This window comes from Lepisosteus platostomus, chromosome 17 (assembly GCF_059453375.1).
Source record: "Lepisosteus platostomus isolate fLepPlt1 chromosome 17, fLepPlt1.hap1, whole genome shotgun sequence".
Classification (NCBI taxonomy): Eukaryota; Metazoa; Chordata; class Actinopteri; order Semionotiformes; family Lepisosteidae; genus Lepisosteus; species Lepisosteus platostomus.
Genome location: NC_142627.1, coordinates 22854944 through 22872869, shown reverse-complemented (window position 1 = coordinate 22872869; position 17926 = coordinate 22854944). Strand labels below are relative to the sequence as shown.

Below are 17926 nucleotides of genomic sequence, written 5' to 3'. Positions count from 1 at the left end.
CTAAACTGCATATAGTATTTCATATTGCCATATTTAACTGGCGTAAAAGTATTTTTTGAAAATATTGAAAACTGGAAACAAATAAAAGGAGCTCTTATATTTATGTAATTGTTCATTATTACATGCAGGACTGCATCATCTGGGAGGTCTGTTTTATTCAAATGACTCATAAACAAAACCAGTCACTTGAGTCACATAACCAGTAATATTATCAAGGGAGAATAATATCTAAGCGGGACTAAGTATCGAGCCGGTATTCCTAAGAAAATGGTAGGAGAAAAGAACTAAGGTGTGTGGAAAACCTGAGTTTTGCCAGATGAACAGGAGATTTGTGACCATATACAGTATAAGAAACTTACAAGGCATATTATAAATGCTGATTCCCTAGAAATCCTCAAGGAGTAGGTTAAAGAGGTTCTCCAATCAAGAGCTTAATTGTAACACAATGAACAGGGTGGTATGCAATTTTTCATCTTATAACCTTTCAGTTCTACAAGTCAGGAAGGTGAAACTGCAGTTGAAAAGGTGTTTGAAGGGCTGCAGGCATAATTGCCAATCACTGTATAGCCAGGGGAGGTAAAGTTAGCACTCCCGTTTCACACATGAATTGATCATGTCATCCTGTCAATTTCCGATTCAATAAATTCCTGCTCATGTTTGCCTTTCTTTCCATGTTATCTTGCTGTAACAGTCAGTATGATTCTATCATTTGAACAGAATTGACAAATGATGTCCAGGTGCTTAAATGTTTGGGTTGACATCCTGGATTTTAGTAGCTCTGAGATAGTTAGCGGGGAGAGTGATGATTTCACACACACAGACCCTTGTTCTTCTTACATACTAGTAGATACTGATTTTGAATGCAAATTTTGGTCTGAGAATTTAATTAGGGAACATAGTGGTACATTTACGATGGGGGGATGGGAATATATTTTGCTTTAAAGGCATTCAGTAGGAGAGCCCAGGAGAAATAGCATGTCCAGAACTTTCACTGGTGAACTTTTGTTTTTTAGTCTAACCCCCCAAAAAAAGAAATGCTGAACAATAAAAAGAGGAATAAACTGTAGGTCATTCTTCACCTTCTCATTCTATTTTTAAAAGGTTTTTTGAGTTTCAACCGAAAGACACATCTGCCTCCGTCTCTCTTTTTGACTGATAGTGAACTGTAAGGATCACGTGGGGAACATTCAAATCAGCCGGAGAGAGGCAGAAAGCTCAGTTTGAATTCTAACCTCCTCACTTGGCATGTGTACATCCTGTGTTGATGTGGCCAGCAAAGGGTTTTTTTAGCCAAAATTAAATAGGCAAATTAGCTGAGTGATGACTTATCTGATAGAATTCAGAAAATGCATATAATCAAAATAGCATTATTAGATCCTCAATTAACTCCTGGAGTCAGTTTTCTTAATTATCTTGAAAGTGAGTGAAAAACTTGATGAGTTATTCTCGTTTGTGTTTTGTTGAAAATATGAATTTTTCCTCAGACAGGCCTGGGAGGCAAGGGGTCATTGAGTGTTTTATGAGCCAGTTTCTTTGCTTCCATCTAGAATACTGATGCCTTCTGAGGCACTCCCTTCAGCTTTTAAACAAAACTAATTAGAAAGGGGGTGAGATCCCTTTAAATAATAAAGGTTTTTTTTCACCCAAACAGGCCCTTTTATTCGTTTCCATAGTAACTAAAAGACTGTCTCAGTGCACTTGAATGAGGAATCCTGCTTGACTGTAAATAGTGCTGGTGGGGGAGGGGAAGTGTGGTGAGATGGCGCCCCACTGAGGAAATCCTGAAAAATAATACTGAATAGACTCACAGAGGTTTGTTTCTTTTTACTGCAGATGTTAAAAAATAAGATGTGTGGATGTGTGTGTTCGTGTGTGGTGGGGTGCGGCTGAAAGGCGCAGAGAGGCTTTCCTGTTTATTTCTGTACAAGATAGCGGGGATGTTGTCAGAAGCTTACTCCCAGCGAGCAGGCAAGCGGGCCAGGTGGCATGCACATCTGTTGTCACGATGCTTATGAAAGAGTATTGCTCACCGGGAGTTTGATCCAGAATTAAGCTTCAGAGAGCACGTACAAAAAATGCACAAATATAGTCAACATTTTAGCTTGTATAATTACTGTTGCTTTTATATTTCAAAGAAAGCGTAGCTGCAAACTTTAGAAAGAGAAAAAAGAATTAGCACAGGGGAAATGGAAGAAACTTACAGTATAGCAGAACAAGATTTAAAAAGGCAGCCTGCCAATAGGACTGTTGCGGAATTTCGCAGTGCTTATGTCTCCTTAATTCTTAACATTTTCCCATATCCACTGGTGTTGCGTTTAATGTCATCCTGTGGTTGCCAACTGTTAACAAACGAGTATGATTAAGAATGAGGAGCTCTGTGCACACTCTTCCAACATGCCTAGTTCTCCGACTCCTTGGTCAGCTCAAGCACTGGGAGACGTCCAGTGCCTTACCAGAGAGGTAACCCCAGTGGTGCTGCGCCATCTGCACTCCGCCATGTGGGGATTCCCCTGTCTCATCCAGCTGCTGTGAACATCGACCAGATCGTAGAGCTCAACCTGCACTTCAGGAACATGCTGTACCTCCAGCGGTTCGACCATTTGAGAAACTAATTATTTAACGGTACATGTCTCTGGCATGGACCCAGTTGAAAGAACAAAAGTCCTTCACACAATAGAGTGGTACAAAGTTGTGAAATGATGTTGTTGTTACTCAGAGAAGGATAAGCTCACCCACGAAAAATATGGGAATGAGATCAAGCAAATATTACAAATTGCCTGCAGTACTGGGCATTGATGACATCATTTTTATAGGATAAATGCTGGTTTTGAGAAGAGCAGAAATTCTATTTTTCAAGGTCTGCATGCTGTACATTAAACATGTCGGCACACAACATCAGACTACAGTACGCACATTGTTCGCTTTGGGTAGGGAGCAAAGTCTTATTAAACTACACAAATAGAAGTCCAGTCCAGAAGTCCAGTGTGTTTTACCGACAGAAACTGACAAGTCAGATAATATCCAGTAGAAAAGCTTTCATGATGGATTATTCTAATATTGTATTAGGTAGTAAATACAGTATTTCGTATAAAAAGCTTACAGTATAGAAATTTGGAACCCGATGAACATAACTGTACCTTAGCATAGTGTTAAATTACCATTTTCATAGATGCCTCTGTGCTTAACTGTGAAATTCTGGTTTCTACAGGGGGCTTCATTGGTTTAATGGCTCATAACTTGGAGCCCTTTATGGAAAGCAAGAAGAAAAGGTGATATGATCAAAGGTTTTGAATTGGTTTGATATGCAGAGGATGATAAGACAGGGCTGCTTCTTGACTTCAGGTTTATGCACTCTGTAAGGTATTGCAGGCAGATGAAGGTACAGACCTGAGGGAGCTAGCGCTTAGAGGCTTAGTATGCTGATGGTGTGCCGGGAATTTGAATTAAAGATTTTTTGTAGCCAGGACCAAGTGGATGAAAGGAACAGGAAAGGAGCAGAAAGATCATAGAGAGGAATCAACTGGTGGGGAGATTGGAAACCTGGAGAGATCTAAGCACCAAGAGTCAAACCAACATGACAAGGGGGGAAAGTTTAACTTGGTTCCTTTATTATGTTGAATAAGTAGCTTCCGTGACAAATGTGATTGGTGCTGTAGTTAATTTAATTTGAAGTCCTTGCACTCTTAGCATTCATGTTATCATGCAATTTCAAGTGTCTTTTATATTTAAATATGAGGAGTATCTATGGAATCTAGCAACAATGAATAGATATAGTAATGTAACTTTGCCAACCGATGATTATTTTTCTTTTCTCATCTCTTTTGTTGGTGTCTTTCTGAAATGAAACCTTTTCTTCTGGGCAGCCTGCACATAGAACAGTGATGAAACATACTTTCGTTTTAAACTAATTTGATTTTTTCCTTGACCTATTGGTCCGTATGCTTACACAGAATTTTAATATTTGTCCTAGTCCTAGTCTGTGGAACCTGCATAAAGTTATGCATTTCCTCCTTTCACTTTTTTCAGTCCTGCACTGCATGTTTTAACATTTTCTTAATCACATATAAAGTCTGTGTTTTGTTTCTTATACCATGCAAAGGTTTAAAACAGTTTGTAAATCAATAAATGTGTTTTTGTTGTATTCAGCTCCCTGTGGAGGTCAGTATACAGGCTCTGAAGGAGTGGTCTTGTCTCCAAATTATCCTCACAACTACACTGCTGGTCAGACATGCCTGTATTCAATCACTGTATCCGGAGAATTTGGTAAGTGAATTGTAATTCAGCTTTTCTTATCATACTGTATATGGACTGATTTAATTGAATTCACATATTTACTATTCATTTTTCTGGCTTTCTGCCTTTTCAACCATCCAGTCATTAGCAGTGCTTCAAATAAATATGCTGCTAAAATATGATAAATTAAAGACAGAGATTTTGAAACTCCATAATTCAATTTTTCAAGATGCAGTATGAATCTGAATTGATTTTAATTGGGATACTACTAAAACAACAATGATAATTATAAAACTAATTTTTTTGGTCATAAAAACATTATGTTCGCTTTGTTTTAAAATAATTGCCATTGCCAGTGGAACTTTGCCCAAGTCAAGGAACTCGTAAGTTGAGCTGTATATAAGAGATACTGAAGGCTTCTGAGGAAAAAGGGCAAGATATACTTAGTACACAGGATACCTTGCCTCTCCAAGGATTTAATAAAGCTATTTCTCACAGATTGGCCTCTTTCACCTTCTCAAGGCTGCTGGTGGGACACACATTTTCTTTCTCTCTCGAGGCCTTAGAACATGCATGTATCCACGCAGGCGAGGAGAATTTAGTCCCTGGAAGCCTGTGACTGCCCCTTCCTGGATTCTGTTTTCTTCAGTTCTGAGCTTCTTGCAGTCTTCCAAGAGCTTATAGAGGCTGTTTTGGCTAGGCTGAGCTACCTTTGGTTTATTTGAAAAAATCTCTCTTTCGCAAGAGACTAGCCTGTGCAGCATATCTTCCTGGAGAGAGCTCTCACTTCTCTCTCTCTTTCCCCCCGTTCCTCTCTGGATTCGATCAGCTACCGCTATTGTTTTTCTGTCGTTTTTTTCTGCCTTGTTTTGTTCACCAAAATCACATCACCCGTGTCTTTTTTTTCTATTTCAGTGTAAGACTCCCTCTGAGAACAAGGGGGATTTTAACGCGGTCCCTTTCATTCACCTTCAGCTGTTTCTTGCTGTTTCACAGGCTCTCTTGACATGTGTGATAGACAACCTCTGCAATGGCCTGATATGTCTGCCTGCATCCTTTCACAAATCTCCATAATAGTCTACCCCCTTCTGTGCACTGCTTTCTCTCTTTGGGAACCATAAGCCAGTGCCTTAGTCTCCCCTAGCCTTCGGAAAAGCCTTTCACAAGGTCAAACATACAATATGTGCTCTAGTTTCCATCTCAGCTACTTCTCCGTCACAATTATTTCTCTACCTGACCAGTTATTTCTGTGTTTCAGCTTTAAAGGCTTAGACCATGCTCTGTCCAAACTGTGTTTGTCCCACTAGATTGCATAAGAATTGTCTTTGGCCAAGAAAAGTGCTAGCTTCTCCCCCAACCTGTGGGAGTACTGGCAACATCACAAGAGCTATTCCGGGGTGCTCCTCTGTCTGACATTTGTGCAGCTGCAAGTTTAGCTACTACACAGCTTTAAAAGATTTTGTCTTAACATCGCAAGTTCTTTATCATCCACTGGATCAATGGTTCCTGAGATTGTTTGCTGAACCGCGTCGTTTGAGGTGATAGAGTTAGTAGCACTTGCCTTCTGTAATGGCTTCCTTCAAGACAGCTTAGGTAAATTGGCAATAGTCACCTTTTGTAATGAAAGGGTACAGAAAGTTATGGATGAGACTTGAGTTCCCTGAAAGGAAGAAGCAGCCACCGACCAATAATGTCTTTCTAATAGATGAACATGGGCTCACAAGCAAGAGAGGCTAAGCTGACAATCACTGAGTTACTGAAAATCAATAGACTTTAATGAAAAACGGGTAGCTCATGATAAAATAACATTTCACTTATTATTGACTCTTTACATAATGGTAAATGATGGTTATTTTCATACCCATTTATGAATGAAGATGTCTGAAGACAAACACTACAAAGGCAAACAAAGCTCAATAACTGTTATATCATTGAAAAAACAGTCGATGGGAAATATTTGCTGCGGAAACCTCCCTTCTTACAAATAGTGTGGTCTCAGGACTTGCTGCTCCACACCTACCCAAATTGTTGTGTGGCATTTTAATTTACCTGTGACTGGCTTTTCTCCATGGTCTTGAGGAGTTCCATTAATCCCAGGAGACTATACATCTGTATCGGATGATCTTAGTCACATTGCCTCAATAATCAGTTAACCAACTGCCCTTGAGACACTTAGCTTCTCCAGGTTCTTTGTGTTGGTTTGGGTCTTCTTTATGGTTAATCACAGTTCACTATTGCTACCTGCCTTTATCTTGCTCACCAGGCTTACACGTCCCTGGGTCAAGCTCCATGTCTTGAAATGACCACCACTGAGTCAAGGCTCTAACAATCCCTTGCCCTCTTGAGGAAAATAACTTATCCTCTTTCACCAAACTGCATTAGAATTAAGGAAAACAACCTTTTCTCTTTTTGGTGTTCTTTTCCCATGTCAGCCTTGTTATAGACTATGGCTGCAACCTCCTTGTCTGCTCCTATCTCTATCCCACAGGTACCTCCTCAATGGTACTTATACAGTTAACTGGCACCCCTCCCTCCCTGTCAATGCTGGCCCAAGTCATGGCCAGACCTTTTTCTTTATCTGCACTTACAAGACCTTTCCTTGTTAGGATTTGGAGCAGGTTGCTGCTCTTTTAAATGCATGGCTCATTTATACACCTCCCAAGGGATTACGTACTTGTTGTCCATTCTGCTTGAGTCTTCTCTTAAATGCGCACTCCTATGTGAAATGTCACAATGCTGCTTGAGTGTCCGTCTCCTATAAGATAGCTTGTTGCCCCTGCTGGTCTCACTCATCATACAACCTGTTGCACTGTAGCCCTTTTTCAAATCAGAATAAAAATGAAGAATCATTGTTCTACATGTATATCATTATTCATAAGAAATATCAAGGAAGCAACTGCATTTAATTTAAAACAGTATTATGCACATAAAATTCACCCTTTTCTAGTATTACTGTAAATGCAAAGTGTCTGCAAATAACTTTTGTTATGTCCTATTACCAAGGCTGAAGGTCTTTAAGTGTAGATAGTGAAGCAAGTAGGGAGAATTAAAATGTAATAATTAAATGTACTTGGGGATATCAAGGTTAGGTCCATCAACCTTATTAAAAAATATGAAACTGCTACAGGAAGGCCGCTCTACTTTTAACCATGTTAAAATGTAATCTTCTAGCTTTTTGTAAACACTTTTTAAAATTATTGTATAATGCAGTTGTATCATACAGGCTAATATTAAACATTTAATTTGCCTCATAATAGTTGTAAAAGATGCAGTTCTGCAGGTACATTCTGACCCCATTTCCTTAAAGTATTTTTCAATGAAAGAGAAATGACACACAGTATGCATAAAGCTTCTTATTGTAACTTTAATTGCATGAAATGTTTGTTTTTGTTCTGATCAGTCTTGTTATGTACTGTATGCCTGGGGGCCCTGGAACTTCCCCAGTCAGTTTTAATCACCATGTGATTTCAGCCCAGCAGGGGTACAGAAAGGCAGCACACCTAATCGAAATCACTGTGAGCACTGCTCCTCATTGACAATGGCACACCTTAATCCTTAGTGGGGTACTGGAAAAAATCTCCTCTTCGTTTAGACTCCATGCAAACAATGTTAAAGTGTAGATATTTATTGGTTTATATTATTTGAAGTTTTTTTTCCTTTTTTTGCAGAAGGCTGCTGATTCTAGTGTGAAATTCAGAATATTTAGGGCCTTGACTCAACTTCAAATTGAGTTCATTCTGAGTGTTTATGCTTGAATTGCCAGTTTCATTCAGTGCAGCAGGGAAGTTTACACCACCTCATCGTACCCCAAGATGATCTTGTTTTATTGAATTTATGGTCCAAAGAGCAGGGTGAAGGTTTCCCCTTAAGTACACTAAGTAAATAGAAGTAATTGACTCACAGTTAAAAACATTTTCCTGGACTAGAGTAAAGGCTTAAAACTCCAAACATTGGGGTCTGGAATGCAGCAGGTTTTTTATCCATAATCCGTACGTGATAAATTTAAAACTGAGAAGATGATGAGGATTTAAAGAGGTGTACAAAACCTTTTAGATTTTGGAGTCAAATGGTCTTGATTGGGGAAACTTTGGTCTAGTACTGTACATTTTAATGCTCCATTTTTTATTTAGGTAAAATTCTCCTGGCTAGTTTATTAGGTTAGCTAATCTGCATTTATGACTCCTCGCATTTGAATGACAGATGTAATTGCTTACAGTAAGCATACAAACCTAATCTCTGATTAAATGCACAACTATTATTGTCATGGAAAGAATGCTTTAACAAAACAACACACAATAAGCATGACAAAATGCTGAAGAGAGACGATTTGTAAGGACAACATATAGTAGGGGGAGATCCGCTACATTTTATATAACTTAGAGGAGTCATTTCATTAACTTTTCAGAAAAAGAAACTGCTTTGGAAATGTTGAGTGTTCCGGTTCAACTGAATTTTCAGTAGTCACTTTCAGTGAAATGACATTTTATTGTTTTTATCTTCAGACAAATATAAAGATAATTTGAAATGCAAAATGTTTAATTGTATTCATCCTATTCTGTCTTCCCAGTGGTGTTTGGGCAGTTTGCCTACTTTCAGACAGCAATGAATGATTCAGTTGAGCTGTTTGATGGTGCCAGCCAAAATGCCAGACTCCTGAGTTCCCTTGCAGGAACTCATACAGGTAAATAACAAATATAAAGGTAAATAATGTCCAAGCATTCTTGGAAATTCTAAAGCCATAGGCAAGGAACTGTAATAACATAGTGTATAATTGAAATATGGAGCTGGTAAGGATAGTAAGACAGTTTGGTGTAATATAATACACACTCAGCTCGAATGGCTCATGAGGTAAGGCACATGACAGCTTTGGGAATTCGTAACCGTCCTATTTTCTGGTTTTAAACTATCCTATTTCACATGAAACATTGAGAAACCTTTGAAAATGTATTGATAATGATGGAATTTTCATTGGTTTCAGTATGTTCCTTCATTACCAATCACTGGCAGTAGGACAGGTGTAGAATATGCTGGTGCATTTTTGCAATTTAGTCTTTTAGCCTGCCTGTTCTCAACTTGCATACAGTATGTTACTATAAAGCAAGCTGTTAATTACATAGGTTAAATATGGAGATTAAATTCACAACCCTGATGGGTTAAAATGTGTTAAAACGGGCCCAGGTGTAGAAATCCATTTGAATTTACATCACCATACACATTTACTCCTTCATTAATTAATGCTTCTTATCCTCTTAACCTAGTTTATGTTCAGTTCCATTTGTATATTCTGTATATTTATGCAACAATCTAGTTAACATTGCTAAACAAAAAAAGAATGGAATTCTGAAGAGCAGCAGATAAGCTCTGCACCAAAATCCACACAAGAAAACAGTATGTTTTCCTTGAGCTAACCTGTTTCTGTGAAGGTGGAAGAGAATTCCAAAAATCAAATTATTGCTTAACATAAATTTAATTAGCAACATTGTTTTGACAAATGTGTTTGTACTAAACTTTTAATCACATTCTTTAAGCATTTAAATCCTCATTGCTTCCTGTGTGATTTGCAATTGTGTTTTGAAACCCCAATGTTTTCATCATTCAGTAAAAGGAAGGCTTGAAAGGTTACTTTGTCTGCAATTTGCATCTTTCTTACACACTCTAATAACTTTGTTTAATAACTTGACCATTTTGTGCAGGAATAGCTTAACTAAGGAAGAGTACAGAAACAGCAGGCCTGTCCTCTCTCCACCATCTCTATCAGATCTTGCACAGTAGATGCACATCCCCAGGGACAGTCAACATGGGAAGCAAACATCATGCTTTTTTATGTGCAGGTGTGAACAACTAAGAGTGATTCTTTCCAAGGCCATTAAAATTGGTGCTGAATATGGGGAGAGCACATTCAAAGTGACAGGCTATGCCATGTGTCATTAAATACCTATGAATTTAAGGTCACAAAATTAGACCAGGACCGGCCTACTTTCAGAAACAAAATTCCCTTTTTTCTGTTTTATAGGGGTTTCTGAGAGGACCAACATGGCATTTGTGCCATTAACATAACATCTTTGTATCAAAAATCTAATATTTTATATTTCTTTGTTCTTAATTTTAGTTTCTCTTGAAAGAAACCACCTATAATTTCGGTCCACCATAATTCACGATGATGGTGATATCTTCAGTGAAATGTTCAGTGAAAAGGCATTTTCCTGGGATATAGATAAATGGGGTCTGTTCCATTCCTGCTGATAAAATGTTTTGTGGCCTTCAATGAGTTATATGCTATATGGTTTTCCAGTTGCACTGCTCAGCTCTTATTATTTTAGGTACACTCAGTGTTAATGCACTAAATATTGCCATTGCAGCAAAATGTGAGTTTCACTGATGATTTCTAAGGATGAAGTAATGACTGCTTCACCAGTTGTGCTCCAAGTGCACAAATACATTCTTTATTGCGCAATAATAAAGGGGAACCACATTCAGAGGGACAGAAGCAGCGTGAAAAGGGGACATGACTAGAAAACAGGCAGTCCCTTACAGCAACAATTCTTCACCCATGAACTCTCAAACATGAGAAGCCCATTTTATTTTATTCCTTTTATTCCCAGAGGAGAGGCTGTGATATTGGGGTTTTCTCAGTGCAGGACTTCAATCCACTGGGGATCCGTCCTCTAAAGAGCTCCCTGTCTCCCATCACTCCTTTATGACCCCTGCAGGCTCACGAGGAGAACAGCACCCTGCGGTGCTCACACACCCTGCCCCCACGCAACCCCTGACACTGACACACAGACCTGCACATGAGTCCACTACGCAGGGAAAACATACAACTATAGCATGGAGGACATACAGTATGTACAAAAGCAAGTCCTTATATCTTTCACCTGTTACACTATTGTGCCTTCTGTTTTGGCAGGAGAGACCTTGCCCTTAGCCACATCCAACCAGATTTTGCTGCGATTCAGTGCTAAAAGTGGTGCATCTGCCAGAGGTTTCCACTTTGTTTACCAAGGTATGTGTAAGTGTTCATTACTGCACCACAGAGCTTAGCAAATGAGACAAATGGTGCCCGGGGCTTGCAGTTGACATTTATGCTTGAATTAAAACTGAGCTTTTGTTCTAGGAGGGCCCATATAAAGATGTTATATTTGTTATGATGTGCCACAGAGCTCTGCTTTAAGCTCATTCCTCAGAATTAAAAATGAACACAGTTCACAGGTGTCCAGCCATGTCATTGCTTTGCCTTTTTATGTGAAAGTCCTAACCAGTCACCACTGCTGAGCCGCTGACCCCTGCAGTGCTCAGCTCAGCTTTGAGACAACATGCCCTTACCTCGCAGTGCACCAGCACAGTGAGTACAGGCACTGTGGTGTGAGATGGAAAAAGGAGTTTCTTCCATCAGTGCTTGAGAGCTCACTAGTCAGTTTTGCCTGGTTACCTTTCCACATTTCGTTTTTTTTTCCTTAAGCTGAAGTTTGGTTTAATTCCTTACTTTTTTGGACATAATATATATATAGCAGACTTGCGTAGAAGATATCAAATGTTTATTTCCTCTATGCAATTATACCAAGGTGTAGCATTTAGCACATATTGAGAGTTAATGAGTGAGTGCATTTAAACCTACTGGGAAATTGCTGTCTATTTTTTTTACTATCTCACTTTGCCTGAGTGGATATAAAAAGAAATGTCGTCAATGCAATAAAGCAAGAAGAGTTCAAGACATATTGCACTGTCATGGTTTTGGTATTCAAACAAGGAGTAAATGGCAGAACTATAAAAACAGAGCAAACCGTAACATTTATTACAGTCTTGAAACAGATCAGTCTGACTGTTGCAAGGAAAATAACACCAGCTGATCTCAAAATAAATTTCACCAAACAGACATTTACACAATTGCAAGGATTTTAAACATGTTAAGAAAGTTTCCACTGCACCTTTTCAGTTTTTTTAAAGTTGTCAAAGCATGTAAAATAAAGAAGAAACTGGTGAAGGGGAAGATAACAAAGGTTTATTGGTATTACTTTTATTATTTTTAAATGAGAAAATATTGATAGATGATTATGGCTTCTGTACGTATAAAATATTGCATGACAAAAAACAAGGGCATCACAGTGGCACAATGGTTAGCATTGCTACCTCGCAGTGCTGGGGCCCTGGGTTTAATTCCTGGGGTGCTGTCTGTGTGGACTTTGCATGTTCTCTCTGTGATTGCATGGGCTTCTTCTGGGTGCTACTGTCCAAAGACATACTGGTGGGTTAATTGGCTTCTGGGAAAACTGGCCCCGGCGTGAGTGTGTTTGTCAGTCTGTGTGTGCCTGGCGATGGACTGGCCTCCTATCCTGGGATAGGCTCTGGCTTCTCCGTGATACCCTATATTGGATAAAGCTGTTAAAGATGGATGGCTAAAAACAAGAAATACAAAAGTACGTGTGGATGATTAATTTAGAAAGTCTTGTTGCTTGCCATTTAGTTGTATAAAGTGGGCAGCAAAATCATAAAACCCTGCTGAATGTCTTGATAGAGCAAAACGGTGTGTCTTGTAATATACCCACTGGGTACAGAGTCAGTAATTTGATAGCATGCTGTGGCAGCATTGACTGCAATGAACAAACAGCCAGAAATATTTTTTTTCCCTTTCCCACGGGCTATGGGAAATGGTTCCAGTGAAGTCAGAGAAAGAAGTTAAATGTTACATATAACCAGCACCCTCGGGTGTTTCTGTTCATCACTCAAGTATTGTTATCAAGTATTGTTATACCTGTTTTTATTTTGATGGTAGAATTTGCTCTTTGATTTCAACGTAAATACTGAATCTATTTAAGTAGTGCAAAACAAAATTAGTTTTCATCAGATCCACAAAATCCAACAATATGTCTAAGTTTTGGATATTTTTTGTTGAAAGGGTATTTCAGTTTTATTTTCCTACCTCTTAAATTAATTCCTTGTGACAAAGGTACTGGACGATAAGTGTGCAACTGAAAGAAAAAAAATCTCTTTTTGGGGTATTTATTATGTATGAATGAACTGTGAGTCAGTTTTGAAATTGTTTTAAAAAAAAACTTATCTCTTAGTATCCGTTGTGTGTGGTCTACAGTGTGTGGCCAGTCTGTTTTGCTGTAGATCATGTTTTCTAAAGACTCTGTTTGACCCCCCCACAGCTGTCCCTCGCACAAGTGACACTCAGTGTAGTTCTGTGCCAGAGCCCAGGTATGGAAGACGCATTGGCTCCGAGTTCTCCGCGGGGTCCATAGTTCGCTTTGAGTGCAACCCCGGCTATTTCCTGCAGGGCTCCAAAGCAATTAAGTGTTACGCTGTCCCCAATGCCCTAGCACAGTGGAACGACACCATTCCGACTTGTGTAGGTAAGTATCCTCTAAACATAGTCACGAATGGTTTCAGTTCCCGAGTTATGTGTGGTGATACAACAGATCTCAAAACTATCAGTGAGACATGTTTTCCAAGCCACAAATATTTTACAGACACTAATGCATTTTGGATTAAATATTAATTTGCGTTGGGTGCAGTATAGTTTTAATTACATTCACTTTTATGAGCATATATTTTTTTTAAACTTTGTATTTTAAACTGTTGGGCCCAGAGGAGTTTGTTTAGTATTAAGATCTGCAAAATTCTGGAGTAATAAAAGTAGGTGCTAATTTAAGCATAGAAATTCCTGCCAGTGTCAATAGGTCTTTATGTCCTTTATGTGTGAAACTTACATTTTATCTTCCTAATAGATTTGTTGGATTGAAATTCAAAATGGCATATCAAAATGATTGAACCTCACTCAGCCACAAGCACTTACACTGCTAGACATCTCTGCTTTCTTCAACACAAGAGGCTTTTATTCCCAAACATTTCCTGAAAATGGGCCCATTTTGTTTTTCCTTTTGAAACTGGAATTCCTTTCTGCTGCAGTAAGGCCTGACAACATGAAAACAAAATGGAACATTATACATGGTCACTATTATTATCTGCAAGCATCCTGGGAGAACCATCTTTTGATTAACTTATTCATAGCTTGGTTTGATTATAAATAACCTTTGTTGCTGTTTTTTCATTGCAGACTTTCATTCTGTAAATGAAAGACAAAACAATCAACTCACAGGAGAGCTCTGTGTAAAGGCCTCATTATGACTTTGATTTACTTCTTTGTTCTGCCTTAGTTCCATGTAGTGGAAACCTTACTGAAAGAAGAGGCACCATTCTCTCCCCTGGGTTCCCTGAGCCCTATGGTAACAGTTTGAACTGTGTGTGGAGAATCACAGTCACTGAGGGAGCAGGTATACAGGCGAGTATCAAAGGAACAGGGGAAAGCTCATCAAAGCTAGAAAGCTGATCTGTTTCAAACGTGTTTCTTTCAGAATACTGTTGCTTTAAAACACACACCTCAACAGTGAAGTAATCAATAGATAAGTTGTAAGAGTGTCTGATATTAGTTTATATAGGAATTTAAGCTTGCTATTATTTTGAATAGACCATTTACTTTATGGTGTTGTAAATATGCTATTTACTGGAACAGCCTTGTTAATTGTAAGAAGGAAATGCTGCATTACCTTAAGTTAATAAAGGCATTAGTGGAAACCTCATCAGACATGCTGCCCTTTTAAAATACAGTATTTAAAATACTGTAGATGCTCTGATTCACTTTCTAGCCAGGTCCAAGACTATACATTGAGTTTATTTTCCTGGATGGCATTTTTCACATTTTCAGTGAAAGAGTGAGATTAATTAAGCATAATTTCTATCCATTACTTTGGCTTAGATCCAAGTCATCAGCTTCGCCACAGAGCATAACTGGGATTCCCTGGAAATCTACGATGGTGGTGACATGGCAGCACCAAAGCTGGGGAGCTTTTCAGGTAGGGTCATCCTCTCACTCCACAGTGCCTTCCTGCTTCGTACAGTATATCCCACATGGAGACAGCAGTGTAAAGCAAGGCTCCACAGGTGGAACGTTGTGTTTTCTTTCTTCTCTTTTCAGCAGGGAATAAACCTATTACTTGTTCCTTTGCAGCCTGTGCATGCTGACGCAGCTCCCCACCCGAACTACATTTATCTATCCACCCATTTCCTAACTGCTTTATCCAATACAGGGTTGATGGGGAACCGGAGTCTTACCTGGCAAGCACAGGGCACAAGGCAGGATACTTTCTGGACGTGATGCCATTTGCAGACATTTATAATGGCATGAATCACTGACTGATCACAAATACAAAATAATTAACCTTGGAATTTTTTTATTAAACCTCTACTTCGTTGTAATTGGAATAGAAATGATGGTAGAGAAATATTTTACCAATTGCGCTACATTTCTTGAAGTTCATAATGAAAGACTGAGAGGAAAATAAGGCCCCTTTTCTCCCAATCTTCCGTCACTGAAAATATGATCTTTACTTCTCTGAGATCGCAGCTCAAAAATACTCCACCATCCTCATTCTACTGCTGTTACAGTTCACTTAACGGGTTCACGTTGGGGTGGTGTGGTACAGGATACCTTAGTCATACAGTCAAGTGTCACCACTTTTATAATGCTGCATAAAGCAAAATACACATTCATTGTATTCAAGTTACACAGGGTATGTCTGTAACTACTGCAATTTTTTATCTTGACTGTTTTTTGAGATTCACTGCATTATGGGATAGTTGGTCAGAATGTCATTGACTGCAGCCTTGCTAGGAGTAGTTTAATTTTGCATGAGTAAGTAGATTATTAGAATATCATTCATGTTGAAGGTCAGCTTATATTTAGCTCTAGGCTTTGTGGAACTGCTTTTTTAGTCTATGATGATGTATTTTATTATATATCATATATATATATATTTAAGCACTTTGAGAAGCCGCCTTTAAAGGCACTATATAAAATAAAGTTTTGTATTATTATTATTATATGGATAACACTTTGAAAACAAAATATAGTAACTTGCTAATCAGTATAGCCACTTATTTTTGATGTCCCTGTTAGTTAATGACAAAATTGGATTCTCAGATCCGATCTTCACAAATGTTACTGTAACAATCGTGGAGCCCAAACACCAGACTTTTTGCAGAGTTCCCTGTTTCCATCGTCTTCTGTGTTCCCTAAGGCTGTGAGTGTTGGGCTGCAGTAGCATGCTATCTGTGAACTGGCCCTGCTCTGCAAGTTAAGTCACACAGCATCCACACTGGATAGACAGAATGTGAGTGGAGGAGCCCCTGATGATTTAGCTTGGACAAATTGAGAGCTCTTCGATGTGCAGACGGGAGATTAATAAGGGGCAGGATTCACCTGCTGGGAGACGTCCAGAAGAAGCTCAGAGCTAGTGTGCATCTTCTGTTTGTTGTAATTTATAATAGCAGCAATGTGATTTCATCTCGTTATACTTAAATAGCTCCCATTCAGCTGAAATACTTCTTACATAACTAAAACAAAGCTTCCTTTTTTTCCTTTAATACAATTTCTGTTTCCTGGGGAGCCATTTAAATGGGGCTCGTTCTTCAGCAGAAGTGACATAAATTTGTCACACGGAGCATTTCAGCTTGGGCAACTTGTCAGAGGACTGTTTTACATGGAGAGTTTCTCATAATTAAAAACAGAACTACTGAATGAAATCTTATAATGAAAAAAAGATATACTAAACCTAATTGGTACCATACATAACAATATCTTACATAAGCTTGAGGGGTTTACATCAACAATTTAATTGCCTGGTAGGAGCTGACCCTTACCTATGATTAATTGCACATAAATAACAAAAACAGATTCATCTTCTGTTTTAGTGCGTTTTTAATTGATTCAGAAGTGCTAATAGGTTGTTTGTTATACTTTTCTAAAGTTTTATTTGAAATACCTAAAATGAAGTGTTTTCTGACTCAGAAGTACTTAAATACTCAGTGAAGTAAAGAAATATTATTACACCTCAGTGGAATAAAACGTTACCTCCTTATTTGTCATTTTCAAGCAGTTTTGAAACATATCTACTTCTGTTATATGCAGTGTGTTCACTTAGATTTTATTGTTACTAATCTGCACTGTTTTCTGAATCCCTTTATGGAGTCATACGATTTGCATTCTTTACATTTTCAGCTGTTGCAGTCACTTGTTTCACAGCCTTTGTACAGATCTTTTAAACTTTAAGATATACTGCATATCATTTTGAATTTTATAATTTCTCTTAACTTTATGGAAGACATTTTATACAAAGAAACCACACTTAGTTATATTACATTTGTATCTGTAATTACCCCTTTGAACACCATTTGTTCCTCATTAGCTTCATATTGAAGCAACTACAGCATAGGTACTGAAAAATAATGGGTGATGAGTGACATGCTGTATCCCTAAGTACCCGATGTGTCTGCTATTAGAATGTTAACACTTAAGACCCAGAATAGTTAGTTAAGCATGAATGATATGCTAGCACTTATACTAGCATGATGGACAAAACTTGTAAAAAGGCTGACAAGGTGCTTTTTACCTTTCTTCAGTAATACGTCTCTCATGTGTCACTAATAAGGCTTGTTATAGGAATTTACAGTATTCAGCAAGCTGTGTTTCTGTACTAAGGTTAGTAATACTTGTGTTATAGGTGTATCATATTCAGTGTTTTCATTTTAACATAATTTTTTGGTTTCCTTTTCACTAGAATCTTGTCACATTTGTTTCACAGTAATCTAATTAGTTACCAGCAATTAAATAAAAAGATGCAGCTAGTTCAGTTGC

At 38.3% G+C, this 17926-nt stretch overlaps 1 protein-coding gene across 1 annotated transcript in view; it reads left to right on the top strand.

The window, feature by feature from the left end:
- The window catches only part of LOC148646414 (CUB and sushi domain-containing protein 1-like), a 611078-nt gene that overhangs the window by 525277 nt on the left and 67875 nt on the right, over positions 1 to 17926 (top strand). The window contains exons 31-36 of the mRNA XM_088609709.1: positions 4147 to 4263; positions 8801 to 8914; positions 11141 to 11236; positions 13383 to 13586; positions 14391 to 14515; positions 14990 to 15086. Coding sequence (XP_088465835.1) covers positions 4147 to 4263; positions 8801 to 8914; positions 11141 to 11236; positions 13383 to 13586; positions 14391 to 14515; positions 14990 to 15086 — 753 coding nt within the window. The remainder of the gene's footprint in view (positions 1 to 4146; positions 4264 to 8800; positions 8915 to 11140; positions 11237 to 13382; positions 13587 to 14390; positions 14516 to 14989; positions 15087 to 17926) is intronic.